At 44.3% G+C, this 21,870-nt stretch overlaps 1 protein-coding gene across 16 annotated transcripts in view; it reads right to left on the reverse strand.

Annotated features, from left to right (window-relative positions):
- LOC133965996 (ankyrin-3-like) overlaps positions 1 to 21,191 on the reverse strand; it is a 55,677-nt gene extending 34,486 nt beyond the window's left edge. For 14 of the 16 annotated variants that reach the window (XR_009923911.1, XM_062400650.1, XM_062400648.1 and 11 more), the window contains exons 1-20: positions 21,162 to 21,191; positions 19,282 to 19,380; positions 18,588 to 18,686; positions 17,246 to 17,431; positions 15,163 to 15,261; positions 14,717 to 14,815; positions 14,052 to 14,150; positions 13,364 to 13,561; positions 12,575 to 12,673; positions 12,325 to 12,423; positions 12,117 to 12,215; positions 11,809 to 12,006; positions 10,194 to 10,292; positions 8,283 to 8,381; positions 6,679 to 6,876; positions 6,248 to 6,346; positions 5,375 to 5,473; positions 5,196 to 5,294; positions 4,952 to 5,047; positions 3,039 to 3,111 (exon numbers count right to left, since the gene is read on the reverse strand). Coding sequence is in view for 15 of the 16 variants with exons in the window: in XM_062400650.1 (XP_062256634.1) it covers positions 3,039 to 3,111; positions 4,952 to 5,047; positions 5,196 to 5,294; positions 5,375 to 5,473; positions 6,248 to 6,346; positions 6,679 to 6,876; positions 8,283 to 8,381; positions 10,194 to 10,292; positions 11,809 to 12,006; positions 12,117 to 12,215; positions 12,325 to 12,423; positions 12,575 to 12,673; positions 13,364 to 13,561; positions 14,052 to 14,150; positions 14,717 to 14,815; positions 15,163 to 15,261; positions 17,246 to 17,431; positions 18,588 to 18,665 (2,116 nt within the window). In the remaining variant the exon portion in view is untranslated. Of the gene's footprint in view, positions 1 to 644; positions 1,013 to 3,038; positions 3,112 to 4,951; positions 5,048 to 5,195; positions 5,295 to 5,374; positions 5,474 to 6,247; positions 6,347 to 6,678; positions 6,877 to 8,282; positions 8,382 to 10,193; positions 10,293 to 11,808; positions 12,007 to 12,116; positions 12,216 to 12,324; positions 12,424 to 12,574; positions 12,674 to 13,363; positions 13,562 to 14,051; positions 14,151 to 14,716; positions 14,816 to 15,162; positions 15,262 to 17,245; positions 17,432 to 18,587; positions 18,687 to 19,281; positions 19,381 to 21,161 lie in introns of those variants that run through there. The other 2 variants (XM_062400651.1, XM_062400658.1) reach the window with 2 other exon arrangements.
- Positions 21,192 to 21,870: the final 679 nt, after the last annotated feature.

The raw sequence follows: 21,870 nt of genomic DNA on the forward strand, positions 1-21,870 counted from the left end.
AAAGAGTTTCTTTAGACTGTTATCTCTGCACAGTTGTTGTATTGTTTCCTAAGTTTGTTGGCCTCTCTGAACTCTTTTTCTTAACACTAACACAGAACAACACACTGTGTGTCACCATGGTCTCCATCCATTATAAAATATGTATCAACTCCAGAAGAAGGAAACCGTCGTGATGCCATTTTGCGGATTTCTTAGACACGTTCTGCTTTTATTGTTGTGTTAAAAATCGATCAATTAACTTCCCGTCTCTCTGGTTGTTTCTGTCTGACTTGACACAACTGGAGAACGTTTAGCTGCCTGCTGCCCTCATACGCCACACACGCACGCAAACGCACGTATACACAGACATAGACACACAACCCACGCACACACATGGACACAATTACACCCTCACACCCGTTGAAATGTTAAAAGTCACTGTATCGACAAACAGTGTGTTTTTTACTCGAGAAACAATCAACAACTACATAACGCCAGAAGTATAAAGCGTGTGTTAACTTCTATCCATATTTATCCACTTAGAGAAGTAAACATTAAGAAAGTTTTACATTTTGGGAGATCAAGTTTCTCCTCCCACCAGTTCGCCTGAATAATAAATCAGCCTCTCAAAAAACACCAAACTCCTCTTGGCCAAAAAAACGTACCTTTGTCCAGTTCTGCCATTTTCACTGCTCTCTATTCTTCTTTATATCCCTGAGTTTGTTTCTCCTGTTAAACTTCCACACAGAGAGAATCCAGACTGGTTCAATGGTCCCTCCAGTGTTTGTGCTGCTGGTGGAAAAAAAGTTGCCCTCCTCTCACCCCACGCACTTCGCTCCACTCACACCGAGTTGCGCCCTTGTTGCTGGTGCGCACATCTCTCAACAACACACAACTCAACTTCCACTAAGTTTGTCTCTGCAGCGAAAAAATGAGAAAAACGCATCGGAGTTGAGCAGAAACTGAAACCATCTGACATCGCTGTCGGTTAATTCTCCGTCTTATTGGATTTACTGGGAGGAAGGCGTTTGTGCGTCCCTGCAGCTCAACAAGCAGCAGCGACAACACACCGCGGGCTGAGCAGCGTCACCAGAGGCTGATCCACGGTCAGCTGACACCGGGTTGGAGCAAAGGCACGGGAAGCCTCAGTGGAGGAGACGGGGACGAACAAAGATATAAGATAAGTTACTCGAGGGAGTTTGGCTTCATGACAAACTGGGAGTGAGGCTCCAAATATTCACTTCATTCATCACTTTGTCAACTTTAAAAAATATTGAGCAACATCTCTCTGCTCTGCTCTTCCTTCCACACGTTGCACAAACAAGGAGTAAAAGTTGCCCAAGACATTAAGATCAGTTATGCAAGAGGGTTTATATATGTATATATATATATATAAAGTGTTGTGTATACTGCAGGTTCTGCATAGAGCACATAGCACCAGTGAGTCCAGTGCTACAGGGATTATGGAGATATACTCTACAGTAAGTTGACAGTTTAGAGGGCAAGCAGGAGTTGAGGTGTTACTTAAGGTGGTAGTAGTAGTCTATAGAAAGCAAGGGGTGAGCGTGTGATGGCGCGCGCACATACACACACACACACACGCACACACACTCGCTCAGAATTACACACTTCAACCTGCAGCCTAATAGGATTGACCTCCACCATATAGGATTAAACAGAGATGAGGAGACTATTTACTGCCACTTTCTCTCCCTCTCTCTCTCTCTCTCTCTCTCGCACACACATCGGACTCACACACACCTCCAGAGATGATGGTGAAGTGCAGCAAACAGAAACCAGTCTGGTTCTGGCCACACATCACAAATACAATACTCGTGAATTACTTTTAAAGGTATTCTAGTTGAGAAACAATGATACCCTGAATCATCCATAAAGTATTGAGGAACTTTATCACGTAGCTGGAGCACAAACCTGATATGTGTGTGCGTGTGTAACTTGTTGAGTCTGGCTGTATCGCCTGACATAGAACCCCCCCCCCCCTCCCCTAAGCGACAGTCTATGAACAAGCTCATCAATTTTGCAGTCCCATCGGCTCTGTGGTTCCCAAACAAAGGACAACCGCCTGAAACTGTGACGCTCGCACCACAAACTCCACAGTGCTGTTTGGCTCTGTAGTTCTACAGCCGATATTCTACTGACATTGATATCAGTAATGCTATTAGTGGTATTTTACATACAATAGGATTCTTTTGTTGATTATATGCAGCTCTCCTTATAGTCTTTAACGTGAATTATGAATGTAGTCACGTCGGCCTAATTTGGATTTTCCTGCAGGAGCTCCTTCACTGCAGGGTCGGAGGAGTCAGGATGAGACTTTACAAAGCGTCTTTGATAAAGAGCAGAATGAGACTTCTGATGTGCATGTGGTTAAAAATAACAAATTTGTTTTTCTCAAGTAGCGGTGAAAATAACATCAGCAGTGTCAGTTAGTGAACAGAAACAGGACACTGAAAGCTGCCAGAAGAAAAAAACAGGACCAGATTCAAGGATAAAACAGCTTTACAAAATAACTGCTCAAAGTTTGCTGATGGATTTCTTGGACAAAATGGAAGACGCTGAGACTTGGGAGGGCTGGAAATACAGTAAATAAAACAAAAACAAACACAAGCACAAATAGAATATCTCCAGCTCTGTCCAGTCCATAAATAAGAGCAAAATAACCAAACAGGCAAACCAACATTAGGTGAGTTTGCTCTGATTCTGCTGCAGAGTCTATGAGAAGCAAAGCTGAATAGTAGAATGGTAAAAGCTTGATGTCTCTCAACAAAGGCAGGTTGTTAGTTCTGCTGAAACGTCTCACGTTAAAGGAAAACAAACCAACCACAGAGCGGGGGAGTCAAGCTGTCGACAAATACCTTCGTCAACATCAGAGTCAGATTCCTCTTTGAGAATCTCTGGCACATTGGCCCGAACTGTGACGCACACACAGTGAAACATGCACATGTTAATGAAAACGGAAAACCAGTAAAAATGTGATTAAAGCAACTAATTGTTGAAGATAAGTGAATTAAAGAGAAGTTTTCATGTTCTCTACGTACCTTCATCATCTGACATGTCGAGGAACTCGTTCATGGTCTCTGGAACATTGATCTTGTGTTTTTCTGATGCACTCTGTGAATGACAGGGAGATGGACCATTCAGTTTATTGTAAAATAAAAATTCTATACTCCAAACATATCCCTAACAGTCAGAGCCAGTTCTAATAGAAACCCCAAAGTTACAAAGCTGTAAATAAATAAATAAGATAATCCTTTCAGATTGTCACATGACGCAGGGTTTTGCCTGTTTATTTACTCGTTGACATTTTCAACCTGAACCTTGAAACTAGACCCGAACAAAATGGATTTTGGGGGGGCTGATCCCGATTCAAATATTAGGGAATAAAATAAATTGTTTGCGTAAAATGTAAACATATCATAAAAGTTTTGATATCGGCGGATATGAACGTTGATAACTATATATATAAAGTCTCATGTCCACTGATTTTATCTACCAATCAATAAACAAGTTGCGCTCCACTTGAAAGTATTCTTGCTGTATTGTTAAAGTTGCAAAAAAAAATGTTTACATAATTTCGCTTTCATCCAAACCAAAATCAGGGATCACATCTAGAAGGTCTGACAATATCACATCCCCTGAAAACTAGTCAATGGTTCAGAGCCCATTAAGGAGCATGTGAGCAGTTCCATTCCATCTTGTGTGAAGTGCGACCTTCACGTGTGTTTCCTGAACATTTAGCTGAATCCTAGTTGTGGCTCCTGTCACGTTAAGAGGTACTACTAGGTGTTCGAAGGCCACATGGCCCCACACAGCTGAGCAGGTACAGGTCCAACAGAGGGATGAAACCACGAGGCCTCTGCTCAGTGAATAATACATCACTCAAACACACGAGCACGGAAACAACCTTGATCTTTTACTTTCATCCCTACCGATAGAGAGACAGTTATGACTAATACACTTTGCTGCTGATTGTGCAGTATCCTCAGTGACCTCCCATCTCCTCACCCACTGTCCCCCCCCCCCCCCCCACACACACACACGCCTGTCACCTCTTCATCATACCACTGCCACACTTTCTTTACCACTCACCCCCCCCCCCCCCTTCCTCACAGACACGTGTGTTGATCCGATCGCTGTTAGTGACCTGAGCTATTAGAGGAGAAACCTTAAGCTCCAATCTAAGCCCTCTCTCTCTCTCTCTCCCTCTCTCTCTCTCTCTCTCTCTCTCTCTCTCTCTCTCTCTCTCTCTCTCTCTCTCTCTCTCTCTCTCTCTTCACACAAGTGACACATGGTGGCTGACTGAGTGATTTGCTGGCTGATTTCCCAGGATTCACACACTGACCCCACCTCCAGTTTGCTTCTGCCTGTCACACAATTCAGCTCAAAACAATGTCAATACAGCCCCCGAACACAGGAGCATTTACTTGTTTCAGTCCAGTAGCGACAACTACTTCACATTTGCATTTTTAAGCATATCATCCATAGTAACTATTTTTCTTGTTTCTTGCTTCTGATTGACAAATTAAAAACCGTTGCTGGTAAAAAGCCCAAACATTTAAAAGTGGCAAAACATTCAAAGTGATGAAATTCAGAAAGATTAAATGTTTTTTCTTAATATCATGATTGTTATACAGTTAAAGTGTCTATAACAGTCTGGAAGGTGAGAAATCATATGTAAAAAATATAATTTTAATCTACTGAAAATGAATAAATGATTCAAAAATATGACACATGTAAATATACTGTATGTATATAGTAAAACAGGCAAAATGTATAGAATGTATAAAATATTCCCTAAACTGATGATGCTGGATTATTACTTTTAAAACATTAAAATACTTTTCAATGATAAAGGTTTAACTCCATGTTAAATAAAACATCCACAAGAATGGAGCTAGTTTGGAACGTATTGGTGACACCTTCAACCATCGACAGGAAAGCGGTGTCTCACCATGGTGGTCAGGTTCTCGTCCGTCATGGGCCTCAGAGTGTCCACCACAGAGATGTACCCGAGTCGATGGGCGACCGAGAGGGCAGTGTTCCCATTCTGAGCAGCGGCACACCGAGAGAGAGTTATTCAGAGGAGGCACACAGAAAACAAAAAGAGCATTCAGTGATTCGTCAATCTCCGGCTCTGTTGTGAGTGTGTGTGTGTGTGTTTCTGTGTGTGTGTGCCAGTGTGTTTGTGCACTGACCACGGTGAGCTCGTTGGCCGAGGCCCCGTGCTGAAGCAGCAGGTTGATGATGTGGGTGTGGCCCTGCTGAGCCGCCTGGTGTAGAGGAGAGTATCCGTTCTGCACAGAGACACATGAGCAGCTTTAGAGAGGGGAAAAGATCTAGAGGGTGCACTGGACGTGTCGGTGGGTTTGTCTACCTTGGTTTTGCCGTTGATTCTGGCTTGGTTCTGCAGCAGGAAGTTTGCCATCTTTGCGTTGCCATAGTGACAGGCCACGTGCAGCGGAGTGTAACCCATCTGGACGGAGGAGAGAGAGAGGAGGAGAGAGAGGAGGAGAGAGAGGAGGAGAGAAAGGAGCAGACACATGAGAGGGCGATAGGGATGAAAGGACAGTTACGTATCTTTTACGTCACAGATTCGGACACAACGGACTGTTAATGTGCAAAGCTCATCTATAACAATTATTATTTTGAGAAAAAAAACAATAATCTTTTATTTCCCAGCATGCTATCTGATTCTAAAATCCCTTTCATAACGTCCAAACTACATCGCATGCCATGTCCCTGTTGAATAATGTGTGTGGTGCATAATGATAATGGAGATCAGCGAGTGAATAACCTGTTTGCTGTAAACAACTGTCCTGTCAGCACAAACATACATACACACACACACACACACACACATACACACACACATACACACACACACACACACAGATAACCTTGTATGAGCCCAACCTTCAGCGAGTACGTGTTTGAACGTGAGCAGCGTGCTATGAGGCCTGGGAGTGTTTGTGTATCAGTCAATGAAAGTGAATATTAGATCGTTTATGAGCTCATGTGCACGTGCATGTGTGTGTGCTTGCTGCAGTGTGTGCTGCATCCACAAAGACACAAACACCAGGCAATTTTTTATAGAGACGATAGCAGATAAATGTGGGCGAGTATATTTTTCCATTTGCTATTAATACATTGGCAAGAAAGTTCCATTGAAAATATAGAGTAAAACAGAATTAAAGATGATTATTTTGTGTGTGTGTGTGTGTGTGTGTGCCTTTGTGTGAAGCATTACCTTTGTATGTGGGTTGACATCAGCACCGTGGTTGAGAAGGACTTCTGCAACATTGACCTTGTCCTCCTGAGCTGCTAAATGAAGTGGTGTGAGTCCGCTCTGTACATGAAGGAAGGACACACAAAAACATGTGAGAACACGTAAACACATGTGTTACAGTGGGAACACATAACAGCACTGACACATCTTATCCTTCAGGAAAAAAGATGCTGAAAACCTTTTATTAAAAGTCCCGAGACAAAAATAGGTCATTCGATATATGGTTTATAATTAAGATTATACATGCACAGACATGCACAGGCACACTCATGCAGGTAGGGAAATTTAACCTCTGCTTTGGACCCATCTGGTGCAGGATATTACTATTATTATTAATACCAGCACAGAATACAGGTGAGGTGCATGCACTTTAGCTTTTTGGCCGAGTTCACCTTATTGCACATGTTGACGTTGGCGTTCTTGGTCAGCAGCAGGGACACCAGGTCCACGCTGCCCTCCTGCGCCGCCAGGTGAATGGGACTGATGCCTTGCCGCGTCATGGCGTTGGTGTCTGCGCCGTACTCCAGCAGCGTGGTCCCGATGTCCATTTGGTTCTTTTTGGCAGCGATGTGCAGCGGAGTGTAGCCGTTCTGAGGGAGGGGAAAGAGACGCAGGAGGGTGGATTGAGCTCGGGGTGTCGTTTCATTCTACTGAGAAACAGTGGTTATGCTCAGTGCTGCACAAAATGGGTGTTTTGTTCTCTATAATGTAGTTGATTCCATTCATGTCAAAAATAAAGAGACAGAGAATGAGAAGAAACTATTGATGGTGTGATCTGTGGCCGGGCTTTATTCAACCCTCTGGGCAGCTCTGAGGTTCACAGAGAGGGGGCTTCAGCTTCAGTGAAAGTCATTGATTAGTACGAGAGTCATTTACTATGAGTCTCAGTGTCTCTACTGTCACTTTGCATTGAGCACTAACAAACACACAGCTATTACTTTCAAGCCATCCATCTCCTTTGAATGAAACGTTATTTTCTCTCTTGGATTGTTAGGATCATTGAGACAAAGTTCACGAGTCAACATAATTTCATCAGCATCCTCCTGGCTCAGATACACGAGTAGATATGTTTTGTGCAACTTGGTTATTATTCACTGCTACGTCTGTGCATGCAAATGCTCGTGATCATCTCCTCTACTCCACGGGGACGGATCCTGGTTTTCAAAAATGCCCTTGAATTACACCCAGCAGACCAATTGATAGAGGAGGAAACCGAAGGGAAAGGGCGGCAGGGAGGGAATGAGTAAGAGTGTAGGAGGGAAGGAGGCAAAGAAAAAGTAATAAATAGAAACAGATGAAGATGAAGGAGAGAGAGAGAGAGAGAGAGAGAGAGAGAGAGAGAGAGAGAGAGAGAGAGAGAGAGAGAGAGAAAACATGCAGGAAACAGAGCCAGCGACGAAAGGGGAAGATCGAGCTCAAAGACAAATTACTGCTGCAATCTTTGGTCTCCTCTTTCCAGATGTCTGTCTTGACAAAAGGGGCATTTCCTGCCGTGCTGAGTCTCTATATCCTGTCATTCTGCGACTTCTCAAGCTGAACAGGAGATGAACCACAACGAAGTGTGATTGTGTGTGTCAGACATTATGAAAGCAGTAACTATATTAGTATTTTCTCTTTAGGAACGCACAAACTGTATGGCTTTGCCAGAGAGTTCAAGAAATTTGGGCGAGTGAGTTATTTATGACACGTAGAAAACATCATCCGTCCGATCACACCTGCCCTCGGCTTCGGTTTTGGGAGAATAATTGTCAAATCTAGCTGAATGTAAAAGAGATAATATTTCAAAAAGTTTGCTGAGCTCAAAGAAAAAAAGCCACACACACACACACACACACACACACTCACTGTGTTGTAAACAAGAAAGGGTGGAATGAGGAAACGGGGAAGGTATGTGATCTCCACACACATTACATGAAAAACACTGTTAATGGTTACTGGCGGAGGCACTGGGATGGTTTCAGTGTGTGTGTGTGTTTATGTGTGTTTGTGCGGATACCTTGGCGGCAGCGTGCGGGGAAGCTCCCTGATCCAACAGCAGCAGCGCCACTCTCTGATTATCGTAGTGAGCAGCTACATGCAGTGGAGTTAGCCCACTCTAAAACACCAACACACCAACCCACACACACAGACACACACGCAGGCAAGCAACACAAAAAGGAGTTAGAATATTGCCAGAGGCATACAAGCACAAGTTAGAAGTCGGAAGCAAACAAAGGCGTGAGGAGAGGTGGACATCAAACTGATATTTAGTAAAGGAGACAGTTAAGAGAAAATACTTAATGCTGGAATTCAGTAAAAGAAGCAAAGGGAGAGAAGAGCGTGTCCTTGATGTGCATCTCCTGAAATGTCAAGTATCTTTAATCCCCTTTATTCAGCTCAACAAGTAATAAGTGTGATTTTCAATCGCCTTGAACGAAAAAAATCTTTAATTACAACTTCTCCTTTCTCCCGACAAGAAAATCTACAATATTCATCTACTTTTCATTTCAGAAGCTTAATTTCTTTACAAATCTAAAGGACGATTTCAGGTTTGAAACGTCACACTGTTTCCGAAGATTAGTCGAGATATCACAAAAGCATGGTTGCAATTAAAACATTGTAGTTAACGTCATATTCCTTTTTTTTTTTCACAACACGGGTGGACATAGGCCTGAGAGTTAGATGATGGAGCCTCTGAGCAACATCCAAAGTATTTCATGCACACGATAGTAGCCAGCACTGAGTCAGCAGGATGCTCACTGAGCCACTGGAATGTCCCACTTACTCAACAGACACTTGAAATGACTCAGAAAACATGTGTCCCAGAACACAGATAATCCTCTGACCTGTTACGATTACAACTCTCATGGTTTTGGTCAAAACTTTTATTTCACATCTTTGTCTCTCATCTTTCTTCTCATTTTAAAAGAGTTAGAACTGCAGTGGGATCCCTGGTTTTGCTATAAGTTTAGACTCAGGATTACAAAGGGACCGATTTGAGCGTGACACCAGTGAGCAGAGGTGAAAGCGTCATTATCATACCTGACCGCCATTATGTTAAACACTCTCAGATGGTGGCACAGACACACACACAACGAGCGAACACTGTTAGTCAGTTCCAGTAGGTCTTTGCTAAGTAAATGTGTCAATATGTGTGTGTATATATTAATGCATTTGTACAAGGGTGCACACAGAAGTGTGCGTGTCATCTTGGTGATACAAAGCAAATCTGTAGAGTTTTTGTTAAGAAGCAGGACGAGCGTCTGTTCGCGGTGTCGTCCCGAGATCACTCCCCAACCTGTCACCCCATCCTCACAACCGCCACCAGCCCCCCTGTGCAGCTGCAGCTCGGAGGATTCATCTCAGACAGGATTCTGTTCACTCTCTCAGAGACAGGGTGGATAAGAGCGGGCGACAGGGAGACTCGCAGGATGATAAATGGACACATTATCTGAACGACTTCCTGATTTGGGGCCATTATCTCTCCAGAAATGTTTACGGTCTACAGCTCAATGACAGATCTTTACAAAGCTTCAGGAGAAGTCAACACTGCAGATGTATAAATGATTAGCTCATGCTCTATTCTTTGTTTTACATTTCTAGTTTAGTGCACATTCTAAACTATTGGGTGTTTGCTTGGCCTGGGATATTCGCTGGTTGCAGCTTTCTTACTGAAACTGTAAAAGAGACTTGCAGCATTTGAGCCGAGGCAAATAAAGAGCTCAGTCCACATCAGCCTGAAGCTGCAGCTGCACAAAGCTGTTCACCTGTTTATTTGAAGTGCAGTGAAGCTTACTCAGTACACAGAACCCTGAGGTGGAGAATCAGTGGCTGATTTGATCTACTACTTCATCTGAAAACATCCTTATACGCTGGTCAGGATTCATCCCCTGACTCTAACACGTGTTGTGAGCTCTCCACATCGCACCTTTCCAGCAGCATCAGGCGCAGCTCTCTTCTGCAGCAGGAGGCTGGCCACCTCCATCTTGCCGTACTTTGCTGCCACGTGCAGTGGACTGAACCCTTTCTGTTGGACACAAATTAATAAGCATCGTTAAAATGAACGACGGCAGAAAGATGAAAGAATAGAGAAGAGGATTAGAGATGGGTGTTAGAACAGGAAGTGAATAGTTGTGATCTGCCTCAGAAGGAATCGTTTTCACTTAGTTGTAATGCACTTTGAAATGTGACTGCAATGACAAATAATGTGTTTTCACAAAAAATTTAAATACGACAAAGATGCTGTGTTATTAAAAGCCAATTTAGTTCATCAAAACCTGTTTCAATCATTTTCTTGAACTACAATGTTTGACTAACCTATGACCCGAGACATTATCATTCTATCAACATATAAAAGCTAAAGTATTTGTTGTAGAGGAAGTTAAACTTTGTGAAAAAAGGTTTGGGTTTGTTTAAATCCAGTTACATTTGATTTTTAGAATGAATTCACTTCATGGATAACAATGAAGTTCATGATGACCGGTTATTGGTGTAAGCTTTGCGATACCCTGAGAAACTCTTCAAATCTATAAATGGCTGCTGTACAATGTGATCTTGTTAATCTGGGTTTCCATCCTGTGTGTACATGTGAAGATATTTAAAGACATTAGGTTAGATTGTCCACAGGAATGTGAGACTCCCACAGATTCTCATTCCACGCTCTGAAACACTTGGCCTCATTTTCGCCCCTGTTCACATTCCCTCCTCTTACAGTTCACACGGTGAATGATTGAGAGGCGACAGATTGCTGGATAGAAAGACACACGTTTTTAAACATTTTAAAATCAACCCACTTCTTTGATGTATTTTTTTTTATATGAACATAAAAAAATGGGTCAAATTCTAGTTCTCATCCCCCATTTCCCTCCTTCCCAGGTTGGTATGACATCATTTCCCTGAGCAGGTGACTCGGCTGGCGTCCCAATAGACGGCAGCAGAGGGTTTGACCTTCATTCATCTGCTCCACTGACAGAGGTCACCTTGAGAGACCGCCCCCAGCAACGTATCACACGTGCACAAACCGAGCACATGAAGTCGACTCTACAAGTCCCTGTGACCTTAATCTGTGCAATTAGACAGAATTAAATGACAATATGTTTCCACGGTTGACTGCACGCATGAGAAAAAACCCTCCTGAGGTGAAAGTCACTGGTTTAAATGACTTTAATATTACCTCTGACCTGAATGTGAACACAGTCACAATGGTGTTAATCCGCAACGTGACAGAAATTCACAATGGTTTGAACAGTGTCAGGTATTTGCAGGAAGGTTATGGGTCTGCAACAGGAGACTATGAATGATTTTATTAAGATGAGAGAATCTATCAGGAGCAACAGACTCCGACTAATAAACACGAGACAAGCTCCAAGGAGTCTGCAGGAAACAGAACAGCGCCCACTAGTGGACAGATTAGGCACTGGAAAACTAGTTTTTATTCTATCTGGGTTTTATCCATAGATTGTATGTGGTTTTATCATTATATAGAGAAATCATTCATCCTAGTTATGATCTGCATTTATCTAAGGACCCTCCACCAGTCTTACCTTAGTGGCTGAGGAGAGTGAGGCTCCGTTATCCAGCAGCATGGCAGCAACGTCTTGGTGTCCTTCACGGGCGGCCAGGTGAAGGGGGGTGTAGCCTGAGGTGGTGGCGGCGTTGGCAGAGGCGCCGCACTGCAGCAGCTGTTGCACGATGTCGACTTTCCCCAGTCGACTGGAGATGTGCAACGCTGTCTGGTCGTCCTGCAGAGAAGGAAAAAAAAAGTCAACATGGCCCCAGGATTTGATCCTCGTTTGTTTTAGTTATTTCTCCACCTGACACAGCGATTGACAATGGGACTCAGGGCTCTGACCTTGGACTTGGTCTCCACCTTGGCGCCGTTCTTGAGCAGGTACTGGACGACGTCCGCCTGCCCCGCCCTGGCTGCCATGTGGAGAGCGGTCTCACCCCGCTGGGAAAACACACAGTGACTGGAGGTCAGTGGGAGCTTTTTATGAGCAGCCATGCAAGTTGAAAGAATACTTAATAGGTAAAAACAACTGTATGAATGATCCACTCACGACATTGGTGGTGTTGGGTGAGGCTCCGTGATGCGTCAGTGAATGGACGATGTTCTCATGACCCATAAAGGCTGCCACGTGGATGGGGGTCAGGCCAGACTACAGGGAAACAGATTGGATCCACATATGACTACTGTGAATATTAAATAGTAGAAGAAAAGCTGTGAATTCTGACACTGACAAGAAACCAATTGTGGTGTCCCGAGGAGGTCGTGCAGCAGAGTGAACGAGTGTCGGTGTGGTACAGTACCTCAGTGACAGCCTGGATAGACGCTCCGTGTTTCAGTAACAGCTCCATCACTTTCACTCTGTTCTTCTTGCAGGCGATGTGAAGTGGAGTGAAACCGTTCTGCACACACACAGAAAGAGGAAATATGTGTAAAGCCGAAAATATAAGGAATGATTCAAATTGGCTGATGAGTAAATTATCCGAAAATGTACGCAGTGCAATGGTCAAATAGTATTTTTTATATCTTTAAATGGTAATGCCTCTGCCATGCGGTTATGTTTTCAGCACTGTACATTTTTTTTGTGTGTTTTTTGTTTTGCTACTCCATAGAGATCACGACACACTTTGGTGAGGAGAGGCCTCGGGTCAGGAAAGACATTTTGGGGTGGATCTGGATCAGGGGGTGGATCCAGGAATGTTTTTGTGACTTTCTTTGATATTGTGAGACAAGACGTGCCAGATAATAATTCATGAATCTCGATGAATACAAAATAAGGCATGTTATCATTGAAATCTATGACATGATACAATTCAAGGGGACTATTGGACCTGTGTGGAGGTATGTGCTCTTCTGACTGCCCCTCGAGTTATGTATTGATTTCATACATTATGTGTTGTTCTTAAATAAGGGATCCATGTTTTTTTTGCCAAGAGATCTTAAGTGTTTTTAATTCAGCAACATGATACTATACTAGTTACTAATGATATGACTGTTGTCTTCAAAAAACATTATCTTCTGAAGGCTTTTGGTCAATTTGACGATATCACTTTTCATTGTCGGCCCCCGGTATCAACCCCCTGTTTCCCTACCAGTGCCTTGGCGTTGGGGTTGGCCTTCTTGTCCACGATGAGCTTGGCCACCTTGTAGTGACCACAGTGGGCGGCGACATGCAGCGCCGTCAGGTAGTCGTTGGTGACGTCGTCCACCGGCACGTCGTGCTGGAGCAGCAGCTGGACACAGCTCTGGTGGTCCCCCTGAGTGGCCATGTGGAGCGGGGACAGACCGTTCTATAGGTGGAGGAGAGAGGGACAGAAAGAGAGAGAGAGAGAGAAGAGAGAGAAGAGAGAGACAAACACACGCAGACGGACACATAGACAGATGGACAGACACAGGAAGTTAGGGCGTGGCCTTGCGCTGCACTGAAAGACTGTGAAGGAAGCTACAGGAGCATTGTTATAACGAGGTCATTACAACAATGTCTATGTCGTTACACTGGTCGTCCTGCGTGGTCAAAGTGTGGAGCCACGCAGCGGAGACCGGCTCTTCTGGAGAGGTCGCACAGACGTTATGGAGCAGCAGCAACAACAGACCTGCTATCTGATTGGTTAACAGATGTCGAATAGCTGTGTGTTATAAATCAAGTGTGGCCCTGTTTGAGTGAAATGTGATGGATTCTATTCAGTTTGTGAAAAGTGGGAATAAAACATGTGTTTGTGACCTTTCCTTCACTAATCTCATTAAAGCAGTGAATCCTGAATTGATCGTCCCAGTAGCTACCTTGGTCTTGGAGAGGAAAGGTGCTCCTCGGTCGAGTAGAATTTCTACCACCTGCTCGTGTCCGCTCCTCGCCCCACAGTGGAGAGGTGTCAGGCCGTCCTGAAACAGAAGAGGGAGGGCGAAGGTGTAGATAGCTCATCGGAAATATAAAACTTCACATGGTTTCTGTAGATTCTCAAATATCAAATTCAAGCTCTTCTCGATGACCAAACATACTTGGATTGAGACACGGAACATGGTTTGTTAGTGTCACAACAACAATGAGAAATATCAGGCTTTTCAGAGGAGTGGCAATTAAAGAGAGATTCTTGAATGTATGAGTCGCTCTCTTTTGGGTTTCGATCTCTACATTTGCGAAAATACATACTGTAAAACCTGTTCATTGGGTCTATTTTCAACTGTTTTTCTCTAAAATTCTCTAAAGTTATAAAGTATTTCAAAGACCCGTGGGCTGCGTGAACTGGGGTTTGCTGCACTATCTCACAAATATCCTCACAAATCTTGACAGGAAATGTCAGACAAGACAGATTTAAAGACTTTTTTCCTGCAACACATGAAATAGGCAATAGGTACCATCTTCACGAATGTGCAGAATACAGAAACATCAGCCTGATAAGCTTCAGCAAAATACCTCATCACTCAGCCTCGTTAGCTTTATCTCTCACCTTGGTCTTTGCATCTATTTTGGATCCCCTGTCGAGCAGCAGCTTGACCATGTTGCTGTTGCCCCTTTTCGATGCCACGTGAAGTGGTGTGATGTCGTTCTGAGGAAAAAGGATAAAAAATAGATTTCAAATCACATGTGACGTTCAGGAATTACACGAAAGTTAAAATGATGTCTACCCATTTAAAAAGTTAATCCCATTGGACCACATGTTGTTGAGGACTGCAAATTAATTTCAGTGCTCCCTGCTTCCTAATTAAAGGTAAATAGTCATTTATTAGTCAGTGAGACAATTTCAATGTTATTACTGCTTTGAAAAATAAAAATGTCTGAAAGGATTATAAGGTCCTGACACTTTTCATCATTTTACTATTTACTCCTTTACTCTTGTTTACCGTTACTCATGGTAATACTCCTCCCAGACAGCAGAGGTCAGACTAAACTCACCCGAGCCATGAAGTCCACAGCAGCGCCCCGGTTCAGCAGGAGCGTGGCCACGTTTATGTTGCCATAGTGAGCGGCGATGTGGAGGGGGGTGAAACCGCTCTGAGGGTCGAGGAAAACCGCACAACACGCACATGCAAACAGACAAAACACACACGTTACGTTACAACCGATGAAACGCAACACTCGTGTGCCAGGTGAGGCCTTACAGGAGTCTACAGAGGCCTGTGGTCGGTGTTTACTCACACTCCAGCAGACGAGGACACATTTTACTACACACTGTTACACTAACACCTGACTTTTCTCTCACAGCAGCATCAAACATGGGACCGGTGGTATGCTGACCACTGGAGGGGTTTAAATTCAGTATACCGTGTGTGCTTCTATGTGCTCTCACGCTACTGTGATACAAGTACACCTGGGTCTATAATCTGTAATTTACGAATCAATATGCAAACTGTATATGCAATTCTGTTATCTACAGGCATCCTGATAGGTTTAGTGTCCTGCAGATGAACCTGAAGTACAATTGCTGCCTTTAAAGGGTGATTCCCCGACAGAACCCCTGGCTTAGTGAGCAACAGCTGTCAAAGCAACAAAAGGACAGTGGAAAGAATCTCGTCCAATCAGCACGGGAATCTCACATTAAGCTACTTAATCACTGGAAAACCCTATTTGATAAAGTCAATAATCTAGTGGGAAGCAGGTGTCTCGGACTTGAGACATCGGGTGTCCAACTACACACATCTCATATTTAAACTTCACACTCATTGTCATCCAAAAATGAAACACAAAAATCGTAATTATCTCATGTTCCTCTATAGAAATCTGAAATCATTTCCCATCAGCATTCGATGCAAATTGGTTTTACCACCCATGCACGAGCCTCATATCAACAAAGCCGTTGTTTTAAGACACACCAGGAACCATGCCAGCCAAAACACAGAAGGATGGTCACCTGGCTTTGGTTTGACAAAGCGCTCCTGGTTTTCCATTGAAGCAGTGTTCGAGATAGGGTCTGGTTTTGGTCCCATGCAAAATGCTTGAGGTGCAAAGGGTTGAGGGGTTGTACTAATATCACTACGGGGTTGCAATCTAGTAAATTAGTTAAACTGTCTGTTGCTGGAAGGCTGGGTTCCTTAACAGCTCAAAGGGGGTTAGGTTGTCATGCAGGTTACAGACGAACCGCTGCTATTCGATGAATGATAACCACATCTCATGCTTCCACTGGTTATCATGTTAATCAGTTTCATGGACGGACTGTGTCGGGACACATCAGGACAACGTTTTGTCCACAGTCACAGGGAATTTGGCAGAAGGAACAGCCGCAGCTTGAGCTTTGGACACCATGAAACCATTAGAATCAAGGAACACCTCGATAGCCAAGCCTCCAGCCCCAGGATGAACTACATCAGTATTAGTGGAACATGCGCTACTCTGACTTTCTCTACGAGCGGAGATATTATTCACTACATGGATGAAGCGATGAGGAGCAAGAAGACGATTGTTGAGTTAAAATGGAAAAGGGAGGGGGGGGGGGGCTGCAGATACACTACTGCATCAGGTCGGGGGCACTGAAGTGTATTTTTTGTTCCCAGAGTTTTTTAATGAGCTGCGATGGAGACTACAAAATGTACTGAGTAGAGGTGTACCTCCGTTGTTCTATTCACCATCATCTACAAAGTCAGCCAAGAGAGGAGAGAATGAGCGGTTAGTGAGCAAAAAACTGAGAAGGGGCCTCCACCGACAGGAAGTGGAGCAGCACAGACAGGGGAGGAGGAGCTCCGCACAAAACATACGCACAACAAGTCACTGTTATTAAAGATTCAGGATGATAAGATTTGAGTTGGAGAAAGTTATTCTCCAACTCAAATCCTATCCTCTTCCGTACAGAGTGTTGCTCCTTCCCCCTTTCTGCCAAAACAAGCATCAAAAAACAATTTCAACCGAGGAAAGAAGGGAAAGCAAAAGGCAGAAAGAAATAAAACAAACTGACAAAGAAAAAAAACGCATCAAAGAAACAATCAAAAAGATAAAGCATCTGAACGTCCTCCCTCAGAGACGGACATCAGTCGGCGTCGCTCACCTTCGACTCGACGTCGGCGTTGTGGTCGTTCTGCAGGAGCAGGGCCGCGGCCTTGGTGTCATCCTTGCGGGCAGCGATGTGCAGGGCAGGCAGGCGCACCTTGCCCTTTGTATCGTTCTCCAGCAGCAGGGAGACCACCTGGTCATGGCCCTGCTGTAGGGCCACCGCCAGAGGGGTGAAGCCATCCTGCACGCAGGGGGGGGGGGGGGGGACAGAGAGGAGTCAGCAAAGAATAAAGTTTGATCGAGCGACTTCACGCTTTAGTTTTTTCTCTTTTGATGCTTTATATAATCTTTCGTTTTTTTTTGGGGGGGGGGAATCGATCCAGAAAACTTTTGAGTTCAAGCACCACATTTCAAACAGATGCAGATTTTCAAGCCTCTCCTCCATAGAGGACACTACTGTACGTTACATAATGAGAGGATGTGGTGGAAAAGGTTTCTCCCACCCACTCCCGCACACATTACCCTCATGATGCATAATTTAGCTGAAAGCTGCCTGTTCTGGATCCTGTATATCAGTAGATATCTGTGTATATATTGGTCACATGTGCTGATATTTCGTATGTGATGTTCACATGAGTCCTGGATCCATGTGTAGTTCTGTGTGTGTGTTCTATTTGTGTGTACTTGTCTTAAAGGGCATCCCCCCCGTTCTACCATGTAACCCATAGATGTAAACCAGCAGGCTGCAGACTGCCCTGGCTATTCCATTAGCTCCATCAGATGTTTGTCTCCATATGTGCACATCCCATTCTTGTGTGTGTGTGTGTTTGTGTGTATATACGTGTGCTGACAGGTAAATATGTGTATGTATGGGTTCCACAAGGCTGAGCATCGTAAATCAGAGCAGTAAAGTCAGCAGCAGCAGCAGCCGTGGAGGAGAGGCAGCGAGCGGAGCGGACCTCGTGTGTGTGACCCGCTCAAGGTCACTCTGCCTCCACCACCGCCACCATACACTACCAATCAATGAAGCTCTGCCCAGTCGCTCATGAAAGAGATTGGGAGAGGAGGGAGGAGGAGGGGGGGCGGAGGAGAGACAAGCAGGAGGAGGAGGGAGAGAAGACGGGGACAAGGAGAATGTGAGACAGAGTGGATGAGGGAAAAGCCGGAGAGTAAAGAAAGAGGAAGAAGGAGAAGGAGAAACAGGAAGATGCAGAGTGAGGGGAGGCGGGATGACAAAGGGAAGATGGGAAGGAAGGAGGAGATGCAGGTGGTTAGTACAACACATGTAGAGGCCATATATGACTTAGGCACAATGGTACAACACTATAACACAGGACTGACACACATATGATCACACACACGATAAAACACAACACACACACACACATGTACAGTACCTCAGTGGCCATACTCTGGCTGGCGCTGTGCTCCAGAAGGAACCGAACCACCTCCAGGTGATTCTCCTGGGCGGCCATGTACAGAGGAGTGAAGCCATTCTGTGCACGACACGGACCGGAACACAAACACGCATGTTCAACAACATGGTTAAAGCGCGTTCACCTTGAAAATACAAACTAATGGATAAATCTGTGATGTCAGGTCTTTTAGATTGGATTCGAGATGTTTTCTATTATCAGAACCTTGCAGACTTTTTCCTCTATTCTACATTTACATCATGAAACATTATTATATTATAGAAAAATAAGAATCTTGAGAGTAATATGATGATATATAATGATGTGAATTTTCAGGTAGGACTTTTGCGATGGTCTGTTTCAGGGTTTGATGAAACCAGACAGAAAGATGGGGTTTGAAATCTGTCTCCTCTCCTTGATCTGTCTGAGTTACATGCAACGTGCTGGAGCAGCAGGTTTCTGGAGAGGCCCAGTTGGAGCGGTGCCAGATTCTGCCCGTGAGGATCTTTGCAGCCAGTGATGCCCTCAATATAATTTGACTTCATGACACAGTATCATGGAAACAAATGTGTGAATCCCAGCTGGGGCAAATCTCCCCAGTAGCCCAACATGACCCTACTGTCCCTGTGACATTGTGCATGTGTACGTGTGAGTGTGCATGTTGTGTATAACCTACCTGAGACTGCGAGTTGACATTGGCTCCGTTAGTGACCAGCTCTTTGACGACATCCGTTTGGCCGGCCAGCGACGCGATGTGCAGAGCAGTGTTTCCTTTCTGGATTAAATGGAACAACCACAGGGACGCGTGTTAAGCTCTGTCCCACCTGTTCCACCGCATTGCTTCGGTGTGACTGTCACTGTCCTCTGTTTATATCCATAACACCCCGGCCACACTTTTCTTTTTTACATCCTACGTTCCAGCTCTGGCATCCCGCCCCCCCCCCCACTGCACGGCCAACAATGTGTCACTTCCGATACTGCTGGTCCCAAACAAGATGAGCCCCTTGCTGAGCCTCGGCTGTAAATGAAGACAGGACAACGGGAGGCTTCCCACAGGACATGCACAGGTCCCTGGGACGGCAGAGTTAACCCCTGACCTGTGTCCTGGACGAGTGATACCGAGCCATGTTGTTATAACTGCTGTTACACAATCCTGATCATCTGTCACATGTATCATACACTGCAGAGAGACATGTCTGCTGAGGCCAAGGCAGAGTAATATAGAGACAGACAAGACTGGTTCCTTGTAGAGCTGGGGGCAATAACTAGAGTATTATTGAAGTGTTGTATGGCTTTTAGGACCTTTTTTTAAGATAGTCATTTCATCTTTGAGTCCAATTTTCGTTGATCGTTGATCAAATGTTAGTGAGTTCCTTCAAGGCTTTGCAGAGATGTTACTTTCACGAGAAAGACACAGATGGAAATACAGAAAAACTGAAAAGATAAAAACTGACATTTTGAAGGCCCAATGTAATTAATTACCATTTATTCAAAAACCACCATCTGGGCTTGGTGCGTCCGCCACCCACACTAACACCTTCCTGGTGACTTGATGGGGAAACAAAACTGCAGCTACTCATTCACTGGGAAAAAATCTCCTCCCCTCTAACTAGGATCGTAAACGGATTTCTGTGAGATAGATGCACCATGGACGGTTCAGTCCAGAACAACAACAACAATAACACTACAGACACAATATTTCAAATATGTCAAACCATCTTTCTCTAACTGTTTCAAACCGATCAGTGAAGCCAAGAGTAAATCAAACAGTCTGAACTGGGGACAAACCCTCTTGTTTAATTCTTCCAAAAGAAAAACATTACAGGGCCAGATGCAAAATTACCTCGATCATCAAAAAAAGCCACAAATTTAAATGAAACACTCTGCATAACTAGATCTAGACATCAACAGCACTGCCTCCCTGAATGCATAATGTAAATTGTAGGCATTCGGGGGGCAGCCAGTGGATTCCCAAAAATCTCAAACTAATCCCTGAGCCTCCTCCGGGTCACAACAGAGAGGTTTTAATTGGGGAAGGTTTCCTCCTTGATCTTGAATATTTCATCGTGTGCTGTGTTTATGTCGGCACCAGGCATATGGCCCGTGGCAGAGGAGCTGAACCAGACTTGGAGTGAAAGCCCCCTGGAAACTGATCTGGGTTATATTTTCAATGGCTCTCCATCTCATCTCCTTTCTGCTTCAACAGCAAAGATGCTTTCAAGGAGGAGATCCTCCCTGGATGTATTACATGATATTGTACAGTAGATAAAATATAACAATAGTAGTACATCTGTTGCTGCTTTTAATCACGTATATTTAACATACTCTGCTGTTGAAATTATACATAAACGTCCTTTTGTTTCATTTTCTCAATGTTTCCAGTTGTGATCCCCACGGCGGTCATTAAATATTGATCCGATATTGAACACTAATGAAGGCTTCACACTCGCAGCAGCCAAACTGTAACCACGCTGCAGCACTACGCTTCGTGCAGGATCCAAATATAGTCGACCACAACATCAGGTGAGCTGCGAGAGGTGACAGGTTCTCCTTTACCTTTGTGGCTGCATCCACCGCGGCTCCGAGCTTCAGCAGCTCAGCAACAACCTCCACATGTCCCTCCTTGGCGGCCAGATGAAGAGCGTTCAGACCATTCTGAGAAAGACACACATTAAGCTGAGTAAAAGCAGCTCATGCACGAAGGTGACGCCTTGACTCGATGTGTGATTGTGCTTAATGGATGGATTAATATCGTAAAAATGTTCTGAGATAATCCTGCGTGTTCCGTTCAAGCCCTCGAGCTCTTTCATTTGAAATTTAGCTGACGCAGCAGAATGTGATTGAGAAGCATGTTGACGTGTGTGGAGGAGAGACCCCGAGGAGGACAAAGATTCAAATGAACATTTTTCTACTTTCTTAATTAGAGTGTAAGAAAACTTGCCTGATTGCAAATGTTTATTTCAACCCCCGACTTGATATAGTCAAGGACCTTTTCAAGGTTTCCAGCCCGGGCTGCTCGCAGGTAACTGGCATTGCTGTCAGACTGGGAGAGAAAAACAAAAACAGAGAGAGAGAGAGAGAAAAGAGAGGAAGAGAATGTCAGGTCAGACACTTCACATGTTTAGCTGTGTTAAATTTCCAACTGCATCAGCATTTCAGTTGTACACACAGAGGAGAACCAAAGCACATACAAATGCCAAAATGTTACTGTACCAGGTAGAACTCTGTCATAATGTCTCACACATCCAAAGAACATCTTAACAAA

Source organism: Platichthys flesus, chromosome 12, assembly GCF_949316205.1.
Source record: "Platichthys flesus chromosome 12, fPlaFle2.1, whole genome shotgun sequence".
Classification (NCBI taxonomy): Eukaryota; Metazoa; Chordata; class Actinopteri; order Pleuronectiformes; family Pleuronectidae; genus Platichthys; species Platichthys flesus.